This window comes from Muscardinus avellanarius, assembly GCF_963383645.1.
Source record: "Muscardinus avellanarius genome assembly, chromosome: 3".
Lineage (NCBI taxonomy): Eukaryota > Metazoa > Chordata > Mammalia > Rodentia > Gliridae > Muscardinus > Muscardinus avellanarius.
The window spans coordinates 139,460,903-139,484,950 of NC_137788.1; the positions used below are offsets into that span (position 1 = coordinate 139,460,903).

The 24,048-nt window shown below is 53.1% G+C and overlaps 2 protein-coding genes across 2 annotated transcripts; both read left to right on the top strand.

The window, feature by feature from the left end:
* Nucleotides 1–1,386: 1,386 nt before the first annotated feature.
* Nucleotides 1,387–18,894, top strand: LMAN1L (lectin, mannose binding 1 like; the record flags this gene model as incomplete). Its single annotated transcript, XM_080691660.1, has 13 exons — nt 1,387–1,564; nt 4,909–5,063; nt 5,169–5,276; nt 5,372–5,430; nt 7,859–7,958; nt 8,365–8,485; nt 9,895–9,950; nt 11,536–11,668; nt 11,958–12,109; nt 13,624–13,691; nt 14,383–14,503; nt 15,829–15,971; nt 18,747–18,894. The coding sequence occupies 13 exons, from the start codon at nt 1,387–1,389 to the stop codon at nt 18,892–18,894; spliced, it is 1,542 nt and encodes a 513-aa protein (XP_080547786.1).
* Nucleotides 18,895–19,453: 559 nt separating this feature from the next.
* Nucleotides 19,454–23,357, top strand: CPLX3 (complexin 3; the record flags this gene model as incomplete). Its single annotated transcript, XM_080693361.1, has 3 exons — nt 19,454–19,617; nt 21,004–21,091; nt 23,133–23,357. 3 exons carry the CDS (start codon nt 19,454–19,456, stop codon nt 23,355–23,357), a joined length of 477 nt encoding a protein of 158 aa, XP_080549487.1.
* Nucleotides 23,358–24,048: the final 691 nt, after the last annotated feature.

Here is a 24,048-nt window from a genome sequence, read left to right on the forward strand (position 1 = left end):
GGCTAGGGGTGTTGCTCGGAGATAGAATGACCTGTGTTCAGTCCCCAGTACTAAAATAAATAAATAAACAAACCCTAAACAGAATACCATATCACCAGCCAGGCATGGTGGCACACGCTTGTAATCCCAGCATACAGGAGGCTGAGACAGGAGGATCGTGATTCTTGGAAAACCTCAGCTACTTGGTGAGGTCCCTTACAACTCAGTGCGATTCTGTTTCAAAATAAAGAATAAAAAATAGGACTGGGAGCTGGACGTAGTAGCGCACGCTTGTAATCCCAGCATTCATGAGGCTGAGACAGGAGGATTGCAGTTCACAGACAGCCTCAGCTACTTAGTGAGGTCCCTTACAATTCAGTGAGACCCTGTTTCAAAATAGAGAATTAAAAAAAAATAGGGCTGAGAATGTCGCTCAGAGTTAGAATGCCCCTGGGCTCCATCCCTAGTACTGCAAATAAATAAATAAATAAATAAATAAATAAATAAATAAATAAAGGAGTGTAGCTCAGAAGCAGAATGCCCCTGAGTTCCATTTTTTTTTCCAAAAACAAAAATTAAAAGAATTTGGCTCCAAACAAGATCTGTATATTGATTGCATTGATGTTCTCTGTCTCAGAGGACTCCCTTTCTTTTTTTCTTTTTTTCTTCTTTTTATTTTCCTCTTTTTTTTTTTTTTTTTTTGTGGTACTGAAGACCGAACCCAGGGGCATTCTACCTCCAAGCTACACCCCCAGCCCTAATTTTTATTCTTTATTTTGAAACAGGGCCTCAAAATAAAGGGCTTCATTAAGTAGCTGAGGCTGTCTGTGAACTGCGATCCTCCTGTCTCAGCCTCCCAAGTACTGGGATTCAAAGCTCGCACCACCACGCCCGACTTGAGGATTCCCTCTCTTTGTTCACATAATTAAGTTGTTGAGGACTCTGGGTGCTGGGAAGGACAAAGTCTCAGGAGTGCAGGAAAGAGCTGAGCCTTGAAGCTGGACAGAAAGGGAGAGGGAGGAGGAGGGAGTGAGGGTGGATGGCCAGACAGGACATCCCCGTGTGATTATTACGGAGGCAGGACGCAGAGGGCCCTCCTCCCAGGAGGGAGGGAGGCCAGGACTGCTGAACGGTGGGCTTGTCCCCTGCATTCCTGAGCGGCCCCCTCTACCAGAGGCAGGAGCCTGGGAAGGTGGAGGGGTGGCCCAAGCCTCTGGGTGGGAGCTGCCCATTCAGGCTGGAGGGTGGGGCCTGGGATCAGCCTGGAAGGAACAGGATGTCTCTGAGGGGAGGGAGGAGAGGACAGCGCCAAAACCCAACTCCTCCCTGCCTGGCCCAGGCCCAGGAGCCCTTCCTGACCTCCCAGCTACCATACACCCGAGGAACCGGACATCAGCCACCTTCGCAATGCCAGGGGTCCGTGCTCCAGGTCTCCTCCTCTGTCTCCTTCTCCTCCTGCTTCCGGTCCCCCACAGCGCTGAGGGGGGCCATGCTCCTCGGCGCAGGTTTGAGTACAAGTTCAGCTTCAAAGGCCCAAGGCTGGCATTGCCTGGGGCTGGAATACCCTTCTGGAGCCATCACGGAGGTGAGGGGGAGAGGTTGGGGCCAGCCACACGCGAGGCCCCTCAGAGTGTGGGAGGGACTGTGACTAGGTGGGAACTGGGTCTGCCAGGCTGGGGCAATAGTGCGGGGTCCACAGGACCCTTCCCGGGCTTGTCTCCTACTCTGTCTACCCCCACTCCATCCCCACCCACCAGCCTCAGTTTCTCTTCCTGTCCTAAGACTTATCTTTTCTCCTTTGCCTCTCTTTGGACCCACTTTCTGCATCTGGAACCTGAGAAGGCATATACATGGTCACCTCTAACCCCTGGACACACTGAAACAAGGCACCTTAAACCAGCCCAAGCCTCCTCTCTCCTTCCAGGATTCGTCCTGTCAGGCCATGGCGGTCCATGAGAGCTGGGGCTGCCTGGAGAGGGGCATTCTCATGCCCAGCTGTTCTGCCAGAGTGGGCACCAGCCCTTCACTGTATGTGTCATAGGAAGAAACTTTTTTTTTTTTCTTTTGCACTGGGGATTGAACTCTGGGTGCTCCACTCCTGAGCTACAACCCCAACCCTTTTTATTTTTCTCTTGAGGCACAATCTCCCTCTGTTGCCGAGGCTGGCTTCGAACTTGTAATTCACACGAGAGCATCTTACCCTGCAGGTCTGTGTTCAGGCCCTTCCAAACCCAGACCTGTTACAGAGTCTATCATCTTCCTGATCTTGTTCTCAAAAAGGGTTGTGATAGCCAGGCGTGGCGGCGCATGCCTGTAATCCCAGTACTTGGGAGGCTGAGACAGAAGGATGGCAGGTTTGAGGACGGCCTCAGCAAGTAGTGACACTGCCAACAACTTAGCAAGATCCTGCGTCAAAGTAGAAAATAAAATTGGGTTTAGGGTGTAACTTGGAGGTAGACTGCCCCTGGGTTCAATCCCCAGTATCACAAAAAAAAAAAAGAAGAAGAAGAAAAAAGTTTGTGATGACTTTGTTTGTAAGATGCAATACTAAGGAGCTTAAATCAGGAGTAAGCAAGAAAAATGGCCCTTAGAAAGGCAAGTCAGTGAGACCAGGAATGTGGCTGGCTTCCCAAATATATGCTGGGAGGTCTGCCCAGCCATGGTCTTAGTTGATACCATCCTACCAGACAAAGGAAAGAGAGAAAGCAGATCAGCTGTGTATCTGTCTTTGAGATGGAAATTCTGAGAAGGATGGATCCCTGGCTGAGGCCTCGGAGAGGACACTTCTGGTCAGCACCTCACAGAGGCACAGGAGGTCCACCAAGGAGCGGGCCGTTTCTCACAGGCTGTTTTTCCCAGGCTCTGCTGTACAGTCGTTGCTTCTCTGGGCCTTGCCAAGTCTGGGATGTCACAGATCCTGTGGGATAGCAGAGGCACGTCCCCCACGATCGCGCAATGATATGTTCATTGTCTATTCGTTCATTCATTCCTCTGTTCATTGGACTCCCACCCTGAGGCTCCTGTGTGTCCTGCCCAGAGACACAGGACTGAGTCCTGCTCCAGGAGCTCGCAGTCTAGGGCGAGGTCCCCCAGGCACTCCGCACAGGCTGAAGGCACAATGAGAGCCCAAGCTTCCAGAGAGTCACTTCGGGGGCAGCGACTTGCAGGGGCGCTGGGACTTGCGGCTTGTGAGCCTCCCCTCCCTGGCCTTTGCAGAGCAAACAGGCTGGATTAGCAGCCTCCGGAAAGTCCTGGCAGGGTCTGGGCCCTGGGCTCTGGGCCAGGTTCCAGGCTGGCAGGAGGGGTGGGGAGCCAGCCCAGTGGGGCCTCTGATTTCCCTGCCCCCGGTTCCTGCCACGTCTGCCTCAGTTTCCCTCCTCTGTCCTACCTCCTATCATATAGGGCCCCTTCCTCTCCACCCTCCAACACAAGGGATCCTTCTCAAGTAGCTCCCTGCACCCTTCTCGCACCTGAGGGCCAGTGCCCACCTCCGTGCCTTCCTTTATTTTTCTGGGGCACCGTGGAATACCCTGCGCCCTCCACCAGAAATCCCCCAGTGCCACACCACAGGGCCCGCAGGCCCCAAAGTCTGTTCTCACAGAGCACGCTCCCTGCGGTATGGCTGCGCCTCTGCCTTGGCCCCCACAAGCCTTCAGTTTCCTTATCTGACAACAGGAATCTCTCTCATGATGGAAAAAGCTTTGCATTCTAGTCAGAACTCACTTCTAATCCACTTAGTGCCTTCAGTTGTGTGGTATTGGGCGGGGGTTGCTAGAGATGGAACCCAGGGGCATTCTACCTCTGAGCTACTGACTTGCTGAGGCTGTCCGTGAACCTGCGATCCTCTTGTCTCAGCCTCCCAAATGCTGGGATTACAATCTATGCCACCATGCCCGGCTCTGGCCCAATTTTTTATTCTTTATTTTTTTATGGTACTAGGGGGTAGAACCCGGGGGCTTTCTACCTCTGGGCTATACTCCCAGACCTATTTTATATTTAATTGGAAACAGGGTCTCACTAAGTTACTGAGAGCCTCACTAAGTAACTGAGGCTGGCTTCAAACCTGTGCGATCCTTCTGTCTCAGCCTCCCAAGCACGGGAGTTATTCTTTATTTTGAAATAGGGTCTCACTGAGTTGCAAAGGGCCTCACTAAGTAGCTGAGGCTGTCCGTGAAACCGGATCCTCCTGTCTAAGCCTCCCAAATGCTGGGATTACAAGTGTGCGCCACCACGCACGGTAGCTCCTTTTTCTTTAACTGACTCCTGTTTGTCTTACCAGCCAACTCCTTACGTATTTATATATTTATTTATTTATTTTTAGTACAGAGGATTGAGCCCAGGAGCATACAACCTCCAAGCTACAGCCCGGCCCCTTTTTGTGTGTACATGCACATGTATATGTGTGGTACTGGAGATTGGACCCAGGGGCTTTCCACCTCTGAACTACACTCCCAGCCCTTCATTTTTTATTTTGAAACAGAGTTTCGCTAAATTGTAGAGGCTGCTTAATTTTGCTAAATTGCTTCAAACCTGCAGTCCTCCTGGCTTCACCTCCCAAGTGCTGAGATTATAGTCAAGCTCTACCAAACCCACTTGCCCCCCCTTTTTTTTGCAGTACTAGGGGTAGAACCCAGGGGCATTCTACCTCCAAGCTACATCCCCAGCCCTATTTTTTTATTCTTTAGTTTGAAGCAGGGTTTCACTGAGTTGCAAAGGGCCTCACTAAGTAACTGAGGCTGTCTGCGAACCGCGACCCTTCTGTCTCAGCCTCCTAAATGCTGGGATTACAAGCGTCCGCCACCACGCCTAGCTGCCTGGTCCCTTTTTTAGTGGCAGGTCTTAGTGTGACCTCCTGCCTCCCGCAGATAAGACAGGATGGTGGGGGTGAGGGTCTAGTAGGACCAGGCCCTTCAGCCGCCCTCTCCCCAGATGCCATCTTGGGTCTGGAGGAAGTGCGACTGGTGCCGTCCATGAGGAACCGGAGCGGCGCTGTGTGGAGCCTGGCCCCTGTCCCCTTCCCTGCCTGGGAGGTGGAGATGCAGATGAGGGTGACAGGACCTGGGCGCCGGGGAGCCCAGGGCATGGTGAGTGGCTCCCCTCAGGCCTGCAGAGGGGAATGGGTCAGGGAGGTGGGTGATGAGCCTGGGATTCCTCAGGGAGCCCTAAGCTGAGGGGCTGGGGACCTGCAGGCTGTATGGTACACCCAGGACAGGGGCCAAGTCAGCTCTGTCCGGGGGGGACTGGCCTCCTGGGACGGCATCGGCATCTTCTTCGACTCCTCAGCTGAGGACCCCCAGGTAAGTAGTGATGTCCTGCCTCCCCCCACACCTGCCCAGGCCCTTGCCCTCCTCCCTGAACCCACAGCTCAGACCGATTACCACCTCCCACGCAGAGCAGCCCTGCTATCCATGTGCTGGCCAGTGACACACATGACCCCTTGGAACAGCTTGGGTAAGGACTGAGGGGACAGACCCCACCCCACTCCTACCCCTGAGAGCTCAGTCATCACCAAGTTGCCCTCTGGTGCCCCTGCCCCAGGGACCCCACCCCTCCCAGAGCTGCCACCCTTGCTGGCTCGTTCACTCAGCCCAGGGCTGCCTCCTGGGACTCCTCCCATCCGGTTTCAGCCCTGTCTCCGGGGCCTCCAGAACCAGAGTTTGCAGCCGCACTGAGCTCTCCCGTCATTCACCCCAGTAACCCCAGATGAAATCATCTAATCCCCAGCACCTGTGATAAAGGGTGGGCTTGTTAGTCGGGCAAGGATGGAGGGCCAGAGAGGTTAAATGACTTGCCAAGGTCACTCAGAAAGTCTGCACTCTGCGGACAGACTCAGTGACACACACTTGTATCCCAGTACTTGGGAGGCTGAGAGGCAGGAGGATCAGAGATCCGAGGACAGCCTCAGCAACTTACGAGACTCATCCACCTAGCAAGAATCTGTTTCAAAATAAAAATAAAAGCTAGGCATGGTGGTGCACGTTTGTAATCCCTGAACTTGGGAGGCTAAGACAGGAGGATCGCAGGTTCAAGGACAGCCTCAGCAAGTAGTGAGACTTTCATCAGCCTACTGAAACCCTGTTTCCAAATAAGAATAAAATAGGGCTGGGAGTGTAACTCAAAGATAGAATGTCGCTGGGCGTGGTGGCACACGCTTATAATCACCGCGCTTGGGAGGCAGAGACAGGAGGATCGCGCAGGTTCGAAGCCAGCCGTGCGCTGGCTTAGGAGACCCTGTTTCCAAATAAAAATGTAAAAATAGGTCTGGGAGTGTAGCCCGGAGATAGAAGGGCTTCCAGGAACCCCAGTACCACCAAAAAAAAAAAAAAAAAAAAAGATAGAATGTCCTTGGGTTCAATCCCCAGTACTGAAAAACATAAAATGAAATAGAGCTAGGGTTATAGTTTAGAGCTAGAAAACCTCTAGATTCAATTTCCATTCCACCCCCCCAACACACACACACACACACACACACACGGACACACACACACACACACACGGACACACACACACACGGACACACACACACACACACACACACACGGAATGCTCCTGGGTTCAATCCTTAGTGAAAAGAAAGAAAGAAAGAAAGAAAGAAAGAAAGAAAGAAAGAAAGAAAGAGAAAAAACCCAGAATATGTGTGCCCTGACTTGACTGTCTGGTCCCCGCCCTGCCCCTGTGCCAGCCACCTCTTCCCTTTCTCCCAGGTGACGTGGTGTCCTGACCTCCCCAGCCCAGCTCACTCCTCAGTGGCCCGGCAGGTTTGACAGTGTCTAGAAGCAAATGTCTCTCAGCTCATAACAATTAGAATAATTGCTAACATTTATGGAGCCGAGCTCCCTGGATGCCGGGCACAGTGCCCAAGCACTTGACATTCATTGTCTTAGTTAACCCTCATAACACTGTTATGAGGTAGTTGCAATTATCAACCTCATTTTAAAGGCAGAGACACTGGGTTTGGGAAGGTGACGTAACCTGCCCCGGTCACGTAGCTGGAGTGCAGGCCCATCGCTGGCGGAGCTGGCTTCCCCAGCCCTGTGCTGCCCACCCCGGCCAGCTGCCGAAGGTGACAGTGCCGGGAGCCGCCGGCAGTACCTTTGTTGGTGTGTCTGGAGTAACTCAGGGCTCAGCACTCCGCCAGAGGCTGCTGTGCCGCACCTCCAGGGAAGGGGGCGAGTCCTATTCACCTTGGCCGTTAGAAAGTGTCCCGTTCAGCTGGTACGTGTGCATAAGACTGATCCCCATATTTGGGAGATTGAGACAGGAGGGTGACAAATTTGAGGCCAGCCTCAGCAACTTAACAGGGCCCTCTACAACTTAGTGAGACCTTGTTTCAAAATAAAAATAAAATAGAGCTGGGGATGTATCTTCGAAGTAGAATGCCCCAGGGTTCAATCCCCAGTAACACACACACACACACACACACACACACACACACACACACACACCCATGCTGTCTGTCCTGCTGCAGTCCAAGCCTTGGAAGAAGGGAGAGGAAAAAGAAGTCCTCCTCAGAGGCAAGGGAAGAAGAGGGAGGGAGGGGCAATGGATGCAGTGGTGAGTTTGAGGATGCAGGTTAGAAAGCCCACAGTTGGTCCAGGCCCCTGTCCTCCTGGGGAAGGGCCACAGGGAGATCCATGGCCTTTTGTGTAAACTCCAAGCCCCCCATTCTGCCCAGCAGAGCTCGCTTCCCTATCCCTCTTTCTTCTGCCAAGGAAGCAGACATAGCAAGGGAGACTCAAGCTAGACAAGGACGTGCTTCCTTCCAGGGTGCCCTCTGGGGACGGGGTGGCACCACATACCTGGGCAGAGTCTGCTGGGGCTGTCCCTGTTGGCTGGGCTGGGTTCCTCTGTGGCCTGGCTGGATTCCAGGCTCTCACAGGGATGGAGCCAGCCAGACACTGGGCTCCTGTCGCTGGGACTTCCGGAACCGGCCGTATCCCATTCGAACACGGATCACATACTGGGAGCAGAGGCTGCGTGTGAGTCACACCTCCTGCTTTTGGGGGTCCTTTGGTAGCTAGTGCAGATTCCAGAGCTCCAAGTTATAGAGTTGCTGTCTGGGATGCCCATGGCCCCAACAGGCTCAGTGAGGCCTGTTGTACCATCGGGCCCCTGGCACACACACACACTGTCCTCCAGCCCTTACAGGATTCCTGGAATATCCAAGTCAACACCCAAGAGGGCCCCTCTGCCTGTATCTAGGACCCTAACCCAGAGAACACATATGCAGGGCTCCCATGAGGCCAGCAGTGTGAGCACCTTCATGTCATTCTAAGATGAGCTGTCCGCCCTCCTTCAGGATGGGATGACAGTGAATCAGATGGGGATGATCACCCCAGCTGGGGTCAGCAGAGAGGAGGGAGCTGACATCCCCATGCCCTTCAGGTGTCTGTGAGCACCGGCCTCACTCCCAGTGAGCCAGATAAGGTCTGCGTGGATGTGGGGCCCCTGCTTCTGGCCCCCGGAGGTTTCTTTGGGGTCTCTGCAGCTACCAGTACCCTGGCAGGTGAGGATCCCACTGGCAGGTAAGAGGAGGGGACTGTAGCCAGGTGTGGTGGTGGGGCATGCCTTGTAATCCCAATGACTGGGGAGTCTGAAACAGGAGGATTGCAAGTTCAAGGCCAACGTCAGCAGTTTAGGGAAACCCTCAGCCACTTAACAAGTCATTGTTTGAAATAAAAACTAAAAAGGGCTGGAAGTGTAACTCTGAAGTCGAATGCACCGAATTGCCAGGTGTAGTGGCACACACTTGTAATCCCACCACTACGGAGGCTGACACAGGAGGATCGCAGGTTCAAGGCCAATCTCAGCAACATAGTTAGGCCCGTTGCAACTTAGTGAGACCCTGTTTTTTTTAAAAAAAAAAATAGGGCTGGGAGTGTAACCCAGAAATAGAATTCCCTTGGGTCCAATTTCCAGTTACAAAAACAAAGAACTCTCAAATGGAAGAAAACATGACAAGCTTCTATTCCAGTATCCGCTTCACAGGAGCCCCTTGCTGAATGCTATGGGGCAGGAGATAGGGATAGGGAAAAGAGACGTTTGGATTAGTGAGTCCCTCCACAACTTAGTGAGACCCCGCTTCAAAATAAAAAATAAAAAATAGGAAGCTAGGTGTGGTGGCGCACGCTTGTAATCCCAGTACTTGGGAGGCTGAGATAGGAAGATGGCGGGTTCTGGCCAGCCTCAACTACGTAATGAGGCCCTACACAACTTAGTGAGACCCTGTTTTAAAATAAAGAATAAAAAATAGGGCTGGGGGTATAGCTCGGAGGTAGAATACTGGGGTCCATCCCTAGTACCACACACAAAAAATAAAGGGCTGGAGATAGAATACCTTTGAGTTCAACCCCTAGCACCCCCCCAAAAAAAATAGGGCTGGGGGTATAGCTCAGAGGTAGAATGCCCCTGGGTTCATCCCCAGTACTACAAAAAAAAAAAAAAAGAAAGAAAGAAAGAAAGAAAAAGGGAGAGAAACATTTTGGAAAGCAGAGCAGAGAGAGATTGCAATGGAGCACCGATGGGTGGCGCTAGAGCTAGAAGGGGGGCATCCAGAGCTTGGGAGTGCTTGAATGCCAGGACTTTGGGCTTTCGAGTCTGGGTACTGGGGAGCCCTGGAAGATTTCTGAGAAGAGTGATGTGGTCAGAGACGTGCTGGGGAAGCCTTGGGGCCTGAGGCCGTTGCTTGGTCTGCTGCCATGGCTCTGGTGCGGGACGTCTCTCCCATCTGCGGACCCCACCTCTGACTCTCACACATTTCCTATGAAGTGAGAAAGACAAAGGCCAAGAGCTGCCCACAGGCACCCGGGTCTCTTCTTCCCTGAGATATAATCGAGCTGGCGGTGGGTGAGTGGGGCCTAGCAAGTGGGCTGCTAGTGGAAGGGTCTTTGTCCCCTTTGTCTACCCTTCTTCCAGATGACCACGATGTCCTGTCCTTCCTGACCTTCAGCCTGAGTGAGCCGGGCCCAGAGGTGATGGCAGCCCTGGGCGGCTTAGGAGAGGCAGCCAGGGGACTCTCCCTCTACAGAGGCTTCTGCTCACGTCCGGGTGCCCTCTGCTTGCAGCCCTGATGCCCGCCTGGTTCTGAGATGTGCTCAGGCTGGGCCCAGTGTTGGACAGAACTGGGGGCCAGGCTCTGTCCTCACGGCCTCCCGGGCCTGGGGGAGTCAAGGTGTTACAGGAGATCTCAGAGCAGTCAGTGTTGGCTGTTAAAAGGCAGAGGAGCCAGGCGTGGTGGTGTGTGCTTGTAATCCCAGTGTTTGGGAGGCTGAGATAGGAGGAGTGCAGGTCGTAGACAGCCTCAGCTACTTAGTGAAGCCCTTTGCAACTCAGTGAGAACCCTGTTTCAAAAAAAAAATTTTTTTTAAGTGCTGGAATGTAGCTCAGAGGTAGAATGTCCCTGGGTTCCATCCCCAGTACCTCAAAAAAAAAAAAAAATCTGAAAAAAGGGATAGGGGTATAACTCAGAGGTATAATATCTCTGGGTTCAATCTCTAGTACAAAAATAAAAAATCTCCAGTAACACACACACACACGCACACACAGCACAGAGCACAGAGGATTGAGCAGGTTTGAAGCCAGCCTCAGCTACTTAGTGAGGGTCTCAGCAACTCAGTGAGACCCTGTTTCCAAATAAAATATAAAAAATAGGTCTGGGAGTGTAACCCAAAGGTAAAAAGCCTCTAGGTTCCATCTCCAGTACCACACACACACACACACACACACACACACACACACACAAATAGAGCTGGGGGTGTAGCTCAGAGGTAGAATGTCCCTGGGTTCCATCCCCAGTACCGCGGGGGGGGGGGGCACAAGGCAGGTGCAAGTGTAATGGCCTGTGCCTGTAATCATATAATACCAGTACTTAGGAGGCTAAGATAGGAGGATCACAGATTTGAGGATAGCTTCAGCAACTTAGCAAGACCCTGTTTCAAAATAAATAAATAAAAAGGGCTAGAGTTATAGCTCTGAGGTAGAATGCCCAGTACCACAGGAAGAGAGAGAGAGAGAGAGAGAGAGAGAGAGAGAGAGAGAGCGAGAGAGCGCTAAACTAAACTGGGTGCGGTGGCACATGCCTGCAATCCCAGTCCTTGGGAAGCTGGGACTAGAGGATAGCAGGTCTGAGGCCAGCGTTAGCAACTCAGTGAGACCCTGTTTCATACATGCACAGGGCTGGGGGTGTAGCTCAGAGGTGGAATGCCTCTGGGTTCAATCCCCAGTACCAAAAATATAAATAAAGGCAGAGGGACTGTGGGAGCACAGCGAAGGTCAGGCTGGCCAGGGGATCAAGGTGGGATGCCTGGAGGAGATGAGCTTAAAGGGGCAGCCTGGGATGGAAGCAGGGAGGGAGGCTGAGGGACTGGGAGTGGAAGCAGAGCTCAGATGGAGGCTGCTGGGTCAGGCGGCTTGGCTGAGGTCTCTTCCCTTCCTGGTTGGGGTGAATGTTTGGTCAGGAAGGGAGACTGGGTTCGCGGCAGCGGGGGCTGTGGGAAGGCTTCTACCACCTCTGGAGCTCCCCTGGGTTTGAGGCTGACCTTTGTCTTCCTCCTCTAGGCGCCTCGAGAGCCCTTTCTAGAGATGGAGCAGCTCCGCCTGGCCAGGCTGTTGGAAGGTCTGCAGGCCAGGCTGGCCCTGGGCGCCAAAGAGGATGTAATTCCACAGCTACACTCCAAAGACCAGGAAGAGGGTGGGCATCCTGGGAGGGGGCAAGTGGGGAGTGGCACATGTGAGGGTCCTCTGGCCTTAGAACCAGGAGTCCTGTGACCAATGGAGGGATGGAGGCCATATCTAAGCAGACCCTGGGCCCAGATGTTCTGCTCTGTCCCCACCTCTTGGCCCAGCTCTGTTTCCCAGGGGAGGGTCTTGGAGGCAGAGGCCACACCCTCTCATGCCCTTCTCCAAGAAGCCCCCGCCCAAGGTAGAGACTGTCGCCCAGTCCCCATGGCTCCCCATCCCAGCTCTGTCCCAATCCCCAGGGGAAAGGCTCTTTGACCTGGCACACACCCTGGGCAGGCAGAGCCGGATCCTGCAGGCCCTCCAGGCTCTCTCCCAGCAGCTGGCCGAGGCGGAGGGGCAATGGAAAAAGCAGCTGGGGTCCACAGGCCAGGCCGGGCTGGATGGAGGCTGGGTAAGTGGCCTTCGAGAGGGCGTCCAAGTCTCCACCTGAGGGTCTGGAAGAGGAAAGAGTTATTGTCAAGAACTAGTCTCCCCCAAGGTCTGGAGGACAAGAAGGTCAGGGGTGAAAGGCTGTGGGCACAGGATGGGGTAGCGTGACATGCAGGAAGGCATCTCTGCGTGAGCAAATGCCTGCAGCTGGCACTGGGAAGAGGAGATGCCAGGTATTTGGACTGGAGTCTAGAGACAAATGACAGAAATAGACTAGGTGCTAATTTGCATGTAGCTTCCCGTGTGACTTGCATACAGCTTGCTTAATGCTCAGTTGCACCAGGATCCTCATTTTATCCCCATGGTCCTCCTGGTTCCTCTCCCAAGGGAGTCATGTCCCAGGTACTGCTCAGCCCTGGGCCTGAGAGCTAAACCCAGCCAAGGTGTCACATATGTGGCAAAGGAGGCAGCAGCTCGTGCAGGCTTTGTGGGGCTCTGACAACTCGAGGTTAGGCTTAGCTGAGGATAGGCTTCACCCAGCAGCTTAGGCTGGACTACTGGTGTGAGACAGAGCTTGGAAGGGGGCTCATGGACCTGCTACTACCTCCAAGCCCTGGACCCCTCCTTCCAATTCCACCCACCTCCAAGAAAGGCAGCAACCCCTCCAGGTCACTCACTCAGCAGGACAGAGACCCAAGCCTCTGGTATTAACTAGCACTGGCCTCAACTCCGGATCATGCCCTGGGAGAAGGGCAGCAGAGAGGACTGGCTGGGTCTTTGTTTCTCCCGGGAGGCAGAATCCCTTTTAGAAAGAGGAGAGATTTAACCCCAGCACAGTGGCACATACTTGTAATCCTGGTATTGGGCAGTCTGCAACAGGAGGATGATAGGCTCGAGGCCAGCCTCAGCAACTTAGACCCTATTTCAAGATAAAAAATAAAAATGGTAGCCGGGCTTGGTGGCGCATACCTGTAATCCCAGTATTTGAGAGGCTGAGACAGGAAGATTGTATGTTTGAGGCCAGCCTCAGCAGCTTAGTGAGGTCCTGTTTCACAATAAATAAAATAAAATAGGGCTGAGGGTGTAGCTCAGAGGCAGAATGCCTCTGGGTTCAATCCCCAGTACTACAAAATGAATGAATGAATGAATGAATGAATGAATGAATGACTAGAGCTGAGGGTTTAGAATGGAGGTAGAGCCCCCCCACTTTGGTATTCAATCTTCAATACCCCTCTACCCTAAAAAAGAAAGAACAGGAAGGGATTTTGAGAAAGCCAGAAGTGGCCCTGTTGGGGAAACAAGCCCCCTTAGGGAGAGGGGGCTTGAAAAGGGGGAGGCTCCAGAAGCCCAGGTAGACAGGGAACAGGTCAACTCAATGTGTCTCAGATGAGGGAAGGGGGCCCATGCCCCTGATACCACCTGGCCATCTGCAAAGGCTTCTGGAAGGAAGAGACTCCAGGATCTCTGGGGAAGGCGTGCTCTGAGAGGAGGGTAGCCATGTCCTGGACCCTAGACAAGAGGCTGGCCCTCCCGCAGGACCCTGCCAAGGTCAGCACCCTGCTCTGTGGACAGCGGACTCTGCTCCAGGCCCTGCAGGAGATGAGGTAAAAAGGCCAGCGTGCTCCACCAACTTCCCTCCGTGCCTGAAGTTTCCCCTCGTGTTTCTCGTTCTTCCTGGGCACCCAGCACAGAACTTGGCAAAGAGAGGGGCTGGGGACGGGGCTGGGGTTGCTGAGCAGACCTGAATTTAATGGAGTCAAGTTTAAAGTTTTGAAAGGCCTAGTTCAAAAGCAACTCTCCCTGGAAGAAACCCACCGTGAGGCCCCCATGAGACATTCCTGCCCCAGGGAGGGTTAGGAATTCTGAGCGTCCCTGCAGTGGCAGGTCTTGGGAGGAGCAAATGTTTTGATGGAGGTTCTCAGAGGGAGCGCAGCCAAGATCAGGCCAGTTGGAGGAGGCAATTCCTGAGTTCATTTTGCCCCCTCCAGCCTCTGGGTATCCTATTATGGTAGAGGGGAAGATATAGGGAAGCCCAATCCCCTGGGGGCTGAGGATGAAAGACAAAACCCAAAGAACCAGAGATTGAGGAGGGCAGCTGTAGGGAGGTCTCTGAGCTAAAGTAGTCTCCGGACCTAGGGAGAAGGTGTGGGATGAAAAAACTAAATCCCAAGAGGGGACCCTCTGGATGGTCCCAACCATGTGCTGCCTTGGGGACTGTGGGAAATGATTAGATGATCTGGGTACAGCCAAAAGAGGTAACACGTCATCTCCCTTGATTTCCATGGCCTCCACTAGGGATACGGCTGCCCACATGGCCTCAGGAGCCCAGGTCTTCTACCTGCCCGTGGGCACCAAGCACCATTTCTTGGAGCTGGAGCAGATGCTGAGCCTCCTGCAGAAGAGCCTCCAGGGCCCAGTGGTAAAGGAGAAGTGGCCCAGGGCCCTGAGGTCCTGGCTCTGCCACCGACTTCCAACACTTCTGCAGCCCCGGGTGTATCTGCCTTTGCCTTCCTTCCCAGGCTGCAGAGCAGGCATGTCTCTGTCTCTGTGTGTGCACCCATGCAGGCGTGCAGAGACACAGATCTCATCTTCTCTCCAACCCTCTCCCATAGACTCTCAGCATCAGGGGACCCCTCGGCTCACCTTCAGTGACCAGAAGGGAAATGGTGTGGACTGTTACCGAGATCATTCAGAGTTTCTTCCCTGTGCCCCATCCCTGCTTACACTTTTCCTTTTTCTCGTCTTTATCCTGTTTTTCTCTGTCTCTCGTCATTTCTTGGAGTTGAAGCAGATGCTAAGCCTCCTGCAGAAGAGCCTCCAGGGCCCAGTGGTAAAGGAGAAGTGGCCCTAACTCTATATTTTATTTTTATTTTGAAGCAGAGTCTCACTAGGTTACTGAGAGTCTCAGTACTTGCCGAGGCTTTCCTTGAACCTGAGATCCTCCTGTCTCAGCCTCCCAAATACTGGGATTACAAGCGTGCACCACTATGCCTGGTTTATTCTTTTTATTTTGAAACAAGGTCTCACTAAGTTGCAAAGGGTCTCACTAAGTAGCTGAGGCTGTCCATGAACCCGGATCCTCCTGTCTCAGCCTCCCAACAATTGGGATTACAAGCATGCGCCACCACACCCAGGTTCTCCAGCCCTTTTTGTTTGTTTTTTGTTTTTGTGGTGCTGAGGATGGAACCCAGGGGCTTTCTACCTCCAGGTTACACGCCAAACCTATTTTATATATATTTTGATTTGGAAACAGTGTCTCACTAGGTTGCTGAGAGCCTAAGTAGCTGAGGCTGGCTTTGAACCTGTGCAACCCTCCTGTCTCAGCCTCCCAAGCACTGGGATTACAAGCATGCACCACCACGCCCGGCTCCCCCAGCCCTTTTTGAAACAGGGTCTTGTTAAATTGCTGAAGCTGGCCCCCAGCCTGTGATCCTCCTGTCTCACCCTCCCAAGTACTGGGATTACAAGTATGCGCTACCATGCCTGGCTCCTGGCTCTCTCATCTCTTAAGCCTTTGGCCTCCTGATGCTTCAAGGACCCCAGGTCTTTCCAGCTTTTTCCACAGATGGATCCATGAGAGCTGGGGTCGGGGGAGGCAGCTTCATATGCTGCCCCTTCCCCAGATTCCCTGGATGAGAGCTGGAACCCTCCCAAGCCAGGGGAAACAAATGGGGTCCAGGCATGGCAGAGAATCCAGGTATCCTCCCTCCTTCTGGATTAGAAGCAGAGAGAGGACCTCAGGCTTTTTCCTTTCAGAAAGCATCAGCCAAGAGGCCCCACCCACCTGGCTGGCACCTCGGGGCCTCCACATGCCTGCGACCCGGTATCTTCCTGTTCTTCCTCATCACGCAGACTGCAGGCTTTTTCTGCTATGTGAACTTCAGGTGGGCCTTCCCTGGGGCACGACTTCCCACCACCTGGCATCACTTGGCTCCAGACTGTGGTCATTCAATTTGAGAGAGGGGTCACTGAGGCCCAAAGGGGGACTGCCCAGTCTACCAGATGGCAAGGAGGAGAGCACAGGCTAGGACTCATTCTTTTGCCCAGGCACAGGCCACTGCACAGGCCTTGGCCCCAATCTGGACCTGTCCTCACAGAGCTCACGCCAGAGTAAGCCCAGGAGAAAGTGGAGATTAGGGTGTGGATCTGGAAAGAGTTTTTATATGGGCATCAAAGAAACCAGGAGTTTTCTAGCATGACAAGAAGGTAAAGGCATAGGAACCGAGGGAACAGCATGGAAAAAGGCACAGGGATATGAAATGAAGCTATTTTTCTTTATCTTTTCTTTTCTTTTTCTTTTTTTCTTTTTCTTTTCTTTTTTTTTTTTTTTTGCGGTACTGGGGATGGAAAAAACCCAGGGGCATTCTACCACTGAGCTACACCCCCAACCCTATATTTTTATTCTTTATTTTGAAACAGGATCTTACTGAGTGGCAAAGGGCCTCACTAAGTAGTTGAGAATGTCCGCGAACTGCGATTCTCCTGTCTCCTGTCTCAGCCTCCCAAATGCTGGGATTATAAGTGTGTGCCACCATACCCAGTTTTTTTTCTTTTTTTAGAGGGGGACAACTCAATACTGTTGGAGAAAAAGACAGAGCCAGTCTGTGAAATTGGGCAAAAATTATAGGCATGGTGGTGCATACCTGTCATCCCAGTACTTGGTAGGCTGAGACAGGAGGACTGTAGCCGCAAAGCCAGCCTCAGCAACTTAGCAAAACCTGCAGCAATTTAGTGAGATCCTGTTTCAAAATAAAAAATAAAAAGGGCTGGCGGTGTAGCTCCGAGGGAGAGTACCCCTGAGTTCAATACTCAATACCCCCCACCTCAAATTGGAAGAAATAATTAAAAAAGTGGAGGATATCACCACTTCTGCTTGGTGGGTGTTTGCTGAATAGATAGGCACCATTTAGAGATGGGGATGGAGCGGGGCGTGGTGGCGCACGCTTGTAATTCCAGTACTTAGGAGGCTGAGACAGGAGGATCACACAGGTTTGAGGCCAGCCTAAGCTCCTTAATGAGAGAGTCTCAACTCCCTCATTAAGACCCTGTTTCTTAATAAAATATAAAATAGGTCTGGGAGTGTAGCTTAGAGGTAGAATGTCCCTGGGTTCCATCCCCAGTACCACCCATACACACGCGTGCGCGCGCGCACACACACGCACGCACGCAGAGATGTGGATGCACCGAGGGCCTAGAAAGGGGACTGACAAGCAGTCCTTGCTGGGAGAATCTCAAGACTGGGAGAATCTCAAGACAAAAGAACCAGTGTGCGCTACAATGGTCCCAGAGAAGAGAAATGCGCTGAGCTTTATTTACTTCTGTGTTTATTTGTTTATTGGTACTGGAGATTGAACCCAAGGACATTCTACCTCTGAGCTACACTTTTTTGGAAACAGGGTCTCACTAAGTTGCTGAGACTGGTCGTGAACCTGCGATCTTACTGTTTCAGCTTCCTGAGTACTGGGATTAGAGGTGAGCACCACCATGCCTGGCTTGTGCTAAGCTTTATTTATTTATTTATTTATTTATTTATTTATTTATTTATTTATTTATTTACGGGTCTGGGGATGGAACCCAGAAGAATTTGACTTCCTGAGCTTCACCCCCTACCCTATTTTTTTATTCTCTCTCTCTTTTTTTTTTTTTTTTTTGGTGGTGGTACTGGGGTTCCTGGAAGCCCTTCTACCTCCGGGCTACACTCCCAGACCTACTTTTACATTTTTATTTGGAAATAGGGTCTCCTAAGCCAGCGCACACAGCTGGCTTCGAACCTGCGCGATCCTCCTGTCTCTGCCTCCCAAGCGCGGGGATTACAAGCGTGCACCATCACGCCCGGCTTTATTCTTTATTTTGAAACAGGCTCTCACTAAGTTGCGGAGGTCCTCACTAAGTAGCCAAGGCTGTCCAGGAACCTCGATCCTCCAGTTTCAGCCTCCCGAATGCTGAGATTACAAGTGTGCACCACCACACCCGGCTTGTGCTAAACTTTAAAGGGAGAAAAATAGAAATGATTGTCAATTTATGCAAGTGCAGCGGAGGCAATAAGCCACCCAGAAAGTCCTTACATGCCAAGGGGAAATAAGGGCTTCAAGTGGCATGCCAAGGAAGCCGCGGACCCCAGGGCAAGGGAGGCTGCGGTGCAGGGAGCGTAGGAAGGCAAGTGTGAGTCTTGGTTTCAAAAGGAGACTCAAGTAACCTTCTCTCTCTGGCAGCAGGAGGCAGCTGGACGAGAGCCTTCGGGAGTGTTTGTCCACGGAAAGCCTTCCTCTGAGTGGGGCAGCACACATCCCTAGAGTGCTAGGGGCTCTGAGGAGGCATCCTCCTTCCCCCAGCATGCATGCCTGACCACCTCAAGGCCACTCCTCACTGGGAAGCTGGTAGCATCGGGGGCTAGCAGTCTTGGCCAGTATCTTCTTCCACTGGCTACCCAGCTACTGCCCACCTTAGCTTTTGGTGAGCCCTGCCATATTAAAAAGTGATTTCTGTCTCCCCATGGTTTGATATCTCATTTATCTCCCAGCTTCACCAGATCTCTAAGGCTTCCATCTCCTTTGGGTATGTAGCCTGCAGTGGGCTCCAAGCAAGAAAGGAGGCCAAGGGTTTGCTTAATCACCCAAAGACCAGATATCCAATGGGCCTTTCCTCTGAACTCGGGAAAGAGAGAGTAACAACTGTGTACTATCTGCCCCCACGGCGGTCACCCGGAACAAGGAGTGCCAGTGTCCCTCCTGGCAGAGTCCTGCCGGCATCACCCAACAATTCTCTCCCCACTCCCTGCAGCTCCAGGGACAGCAGGGCAGGCAGTAACAGATGAACTCAAGAGCAGAACTCCTGCAACCAAAACTGGGATTCCTGCTCACACTCTGGGGTCTCCTTCCTTCCCAGCAAGTTGCAGTCTGGAGGGTTGGGGGAGAGACTGGGGTGGGTTTTGTCCCTGGCTGCGACTCAGATTCCCAGCTACCATCCTCACTATCAGTGACCCGGGAGTGGAGGAAGTTCGAGGAGGGTAAAAAGCAGGGTCCGGGGTGCCTATCAGCGTGGCCCCTTTCCCGGGAGGAGCGACCCCACTACCGCCATCCCTAATCCGCTGCCAGCAGTGGCCGGCAGAGCTTGGCGTTTAAGATGGCACGTGGGAGAGGCGGGAGTGAGGCGCGGGCACGTGGTCCAGCCTTCCCAGCCCCGTGCATGCCCCCCGCCCCCCGTGAGGAGGGGTTTGGGAAGGTAGGGGCGGGCGGCGGGCGGCGCCAAGCGCAGGGCGCGGGCTGGCGGCGGGAGCTGTCCGCGGGACCTGGTGCTGAAGTCAGAGCGGACGTGCCGGTGCCCCGTGCGTGCTCGCAGGCGCCTGTGGCCCCAGCCAGCGAAGACCATGGCGTTCATGGTGAAGACCATGGTGGGTGGCCAGCTGAAGAACCTCACCGGGAGCCTGGGGGGCGGCGAAGACAAGGGGGACGGGGACAAGTCGGCAGCCGAGGCACAGGGCATGAGCCGGGAGGAGTACGAAGAGTATCAGAAGCAACTGGTGGAAGAGAAGTGAGTGGGATCCCTTCCTGGCTCCACGGACCCCCACACACGGCCTTCGGGCCCAGCCCGGGGCCAACCTTGGGCCCAAGCCCCCTCCCCTGCCTCCCTAAACGCATGAAGAGGCTGGGCGGTGCCTTCTAGGCTGTTCCCAGGGCACCCCAACGCAAACCCAGGACCCCGCTCCAGCCTTGTACTCTGGCCCAGAGGGAGTGGGGGGAGGGGAGCGGCGACTGGGATGGGGAGCGGGTGCACGTGCATATCCGAGGGAACAAGTAATCCCTTAATCCGATCTGGTCCTGGCCGCCTGTGTCTTCCAACTGGGGCTCCTCTGAGCCTGAGGCTCTGAGAATAGCGGGGGGGGGGGGGGGGGGAGTGCCCCTGAGATTCGGGCACTCCTATTCGTTGAACTTACTTGAGTGCCCGCGGTTTCCGGGACAGAGCCCGTCCTAGAGGAGTTAGGACTTGGACTTGAGAGTGAGGCTGCTTGGGTCCAGACCCTGGCTTTGTTTCATATTATCTGAGTAACTTTAGGCAAGTTACTCAGCCTTCTTGTGCCTCTTTCTTTCTTCTAGAGACTAGGAATGATATATACTTTATATTTTTATGAAGATTAAATGACTTAACACATGTGAGCCTTTTTTCGCCCAGGGCCTGGCACATGGCAAACCTTCATTAAATGTTATTTTTAGTGTGTGTGTGTGTGTGTGTGTGTGTGTGTGTGTGTGTGTCCTGCTGAGAATGGAATTAGGGGAATTCTAACTCTGGACTACACCCCAGCCTTATTTTTTTTTTTTAATTTGGAAACAGGGTCTCACTATGTTGCTGAGAGCCTCACTAAATTGCCGAGGCTGGCTTTGTGCCTTTGACCCTCCTGTCTCAGCCTCCCAAGTGCTGAGATTACAAGTGTGTAATCTCTTGTGGCCACCAAGCCCAGCTACCTACTTTTATTTCACTTATTCCTGATCATTCTGTGTGAGCTGCAAAATCCCATCCCCATTTTTACAGACGGAGTGGCTCACCTAAAGATATCCCTAAAGCAGGAACCTCAGGAGGACCCGTCCATCCCAAACACTCTCTCTCATCACTTGCACACAGGACATAGTTTGTCAGGAAGGCTTGAGTCAAAGACACCAAAGGACAAAGGGTATTTATTAGGGTCTGCAGAGAGCCTCACAGACTGACACCCGCACCCTGTAGCTCTGGCTAGTGACAGGTGCTGCGACATCAGGCACGGTGATGGGGACAGGCCGCACAGAAACTAATCTAGGTCGGCCGGGTGGGTGCGAGCGCGGGAGCTGTTCACAAGTCAGCGGGGGACTCGCGACCCCTCCGCCCCGCCCTTGCAGACCCCGCCCCTCTCAGCCCCCGCGGTGACTCCACCTCTGTGCCCCCCAGGATGGAGCGGGACGCGCAATTCACGCAGAGGAAGGCAGAGCGGGCCACGCTGCGAAGTCACTTCCGAGACAAATACCGCCTGCCCAAGGTACTGTGAAGCTCAACCGCAGGGACCCTGAGCTCCGGGCTCTGTATTCCTTCTCCTGCTCTGCACCAGAGCTCTCAACCCCTAAGACTTACTGAGTGCTTGGCTAGGTCTTTCCTTCTTACATTCATTCCTTTGCTCATGGTTAACCAGTGCTGCCAACAGCAAGGACTTTGAGTTGAGGAAAAGCCTAGCCCTCCGGAGACTGACAGGTTTGTGTTTCTGGAATCAATCCAGGCCTCTTCTGGCCTCCATCCTCACCTCACCACTCCCGCCCGACCCCACCCCCATCAGGCCTGGCCCACCAAAGCACAGAGCGGGCAGAAAGCAGGTTTCAGTGCAGGGGTCGGGGAGGGATCTTGGGATTTCTGAACACATGTGGAGGGCAGACTGGAGGAGAGTAGACGGTGCCATCCGTGTCCAGGCACCCTCAGGATTGCTGCCAAGTGGCTATCACCCACATCTGCAAATGAGGACACTGAGGCTCAGGGAGATTAAGGGACTTGGCTAAGGTCACACAGTCAGTGGGGGCTGCAGCCCAAGCCTCAGCCGAGGTGGTTTTGCAGGCTGTGGGTTCTGCCTGTAGAGAGCAAAGCGCCCCTTGGCTAGCTAAGCAGCCAATGGCCCTCTCAGTTTCCCTTCCCCTATGCTGCCCTAGCACTCAGCACCAAATGGCATGAAAGCGGGCTGCTTCTGTTCCCTAAGAAGGGAACTGAGGTACAAGCCACTCCCGAAATACTGCCCTGGTGTGCACCGAACTGCTAGGCTCTCAGGGGGCAATAGAGGTAAAATGCTATCGCACTCATGACCTTGATCTTCCACTTGAATTGAAAGATCAAATATGTGAACATCACATTCGCTCATTCAACAAATGTTTACTGAGCCCCTGACTGACTCTGGCTCCCCACAGGGCAGCAGTCTTTTGGAAGCCTCTCAAAGGGAGAATCAGTCCAGAAAGCTTGCCTTGCTGCAAGCCCAGCTAGGAAAGGAGTCACTCTTCAAATGCTTGCAGTAAACATTATAAGAGTCCAACCCCTGCCATCAGGGAACTCTGAGTCCAGGAGAAGTGAGACTTGGACGTGACCATGTAGGACACAGTGGAAAGCTTCAGTGCCTCCCAGAAGGAAAAGGAAGCGCAGTGGTTCCAAGGGTAGGTGCCACACAAAGACAGCATAGGTGTTGGAATCAGTTGGCAGAGATCTGAACCTAGCTCCCTAGTTGCATGACCTTGGGCAAGTTACCTAAATGAGCTGAGCCTTCACTTGTTTATTTGTAAAGTAGAAAGAGACTAGAACCTACCTCCTAGGTACTTTTTATTGTGAGAATTAAAAGCACCCAACTCTAGGCACGTTCATCTCTTACTCATTGCGCTAGGCCTTCAGTACCTTCGACTGAAGTAAAGAAGTATAAAAATACAAGGTCTCCATGTCCACTCATCAGACGCTGATCCTGGGGTGTGGAGTAGAGGCTGAGCTCCTTGGCACACAGAGTTCAGGAGTCTAGGGACCTGGGAGCCATGTATGGTAGCACCTGCTTTTAATCCCAGTACTTGGGAGGCTGAAACAGGAGGACTGAGGTTTGAGACCAACCTCAGCAATTTAGTGACACCCTGTTTCAAAATAAAATATAAAAAGGGTTAGGGGTATAGCTTGAAAGTAGAGTGCCCTTTGCATTCTACTTTTTTTTTTTTTTTTTTTTGGTGGTACTGGGGATGGAACCCAGGGGCCTTCTACCTCTGGGCTACACTCCCAGACCTATTTTATATTTTATTTGGAAACAGTCTCGCTAAGTTGCTGAGAGCCTCACTAAGTAGCTGAGACTGGCTTTGAATCTGCGAGATCCTCCTGTCTCAGCTTCCCAAGCCCGGGGATTACAAGCGTGCACCACAACGCCTGGCTAGCACTCTACTTTTGAGTACTGGGTTCAATTCCCAGTACCCAAAACAGAATCTGGGAGCTCAGAACCCAGTCCTGGATTCTTCCTTGCCCCTTCAATTCCAGTCCTCACAGACCTCCACCTCCATCCCACTCCCTCTTCTCTTTAGAATGAAACAGATGAAAGCCAGATCCAGATGGCAGGTGGAGATGTGGAGCTGCCCCGGGAGCTGGCCAAGATGATCGAAGAGGACACGGAGGAGGAGGAGGACAAGGCCTCGGTCCTCGGGCAGCTAGCCAGCCTCCCTGGCTTGGACCTTGGCTCACTCAAGGACAAGGCCCAGACCACACTGGGAGACCTCAAGCAGTCGGCTGAGAAATGCTACATCATGTGACCACTTCCCTTGGGGTTGCCCACTGGGATGGCCAGGGGTCTGGGTCCACACGAGGGCTATGAGTCCGTCTCAGCTTCCAGGAACCTGACCCCATGGGGGGCATTGCTTTCCTCACCCTAACCTAGCCTCAGAACCCTTCTCATCCATGTCCCAAGTCTGCCTTTTGGTGTCTTCCTCTCCACTGAGAGCAAAATTCCCATTCTTCATCCTATCCCTGGGGAACCCTTGTTTGACACTCTCCCTGGGGAAGCCTCCCAAGTTTATAGAAGTTGGACCATCCCCCTCTGGGTGTGACCTCAAGTTCCTACACACGGTAGCACTCATGAAAGGACACAACAACCTTGGCACATTTGCCACAGATGCACCCTGGTATGTGCGCACACACACACGTCCTGGGCACCAACCCTTCCAGACACCAGGACTGAGACACTCTCAGAGGGGGCTTTGGGAGATACCCATGGCAGAAAGGAGACCCAAGTTCCAGTCTTCACCTTTATTGTTCTTGAAGGCCACTGCTCTTTCTGGGGCCTCTCCTCATCTGTAAAATGGGGACAGACTGGATTTCTGAGATTGCTAAGATTCTCTTGGGCTCAGCAGCCCCAGTCACTGGAGCCCACATGGAGCCCACACCCCTCCTTGGGCAGGGCAGCAGCTGCAGTCACAGCCTCAGGCAGCTGACACTGTGGGTTCT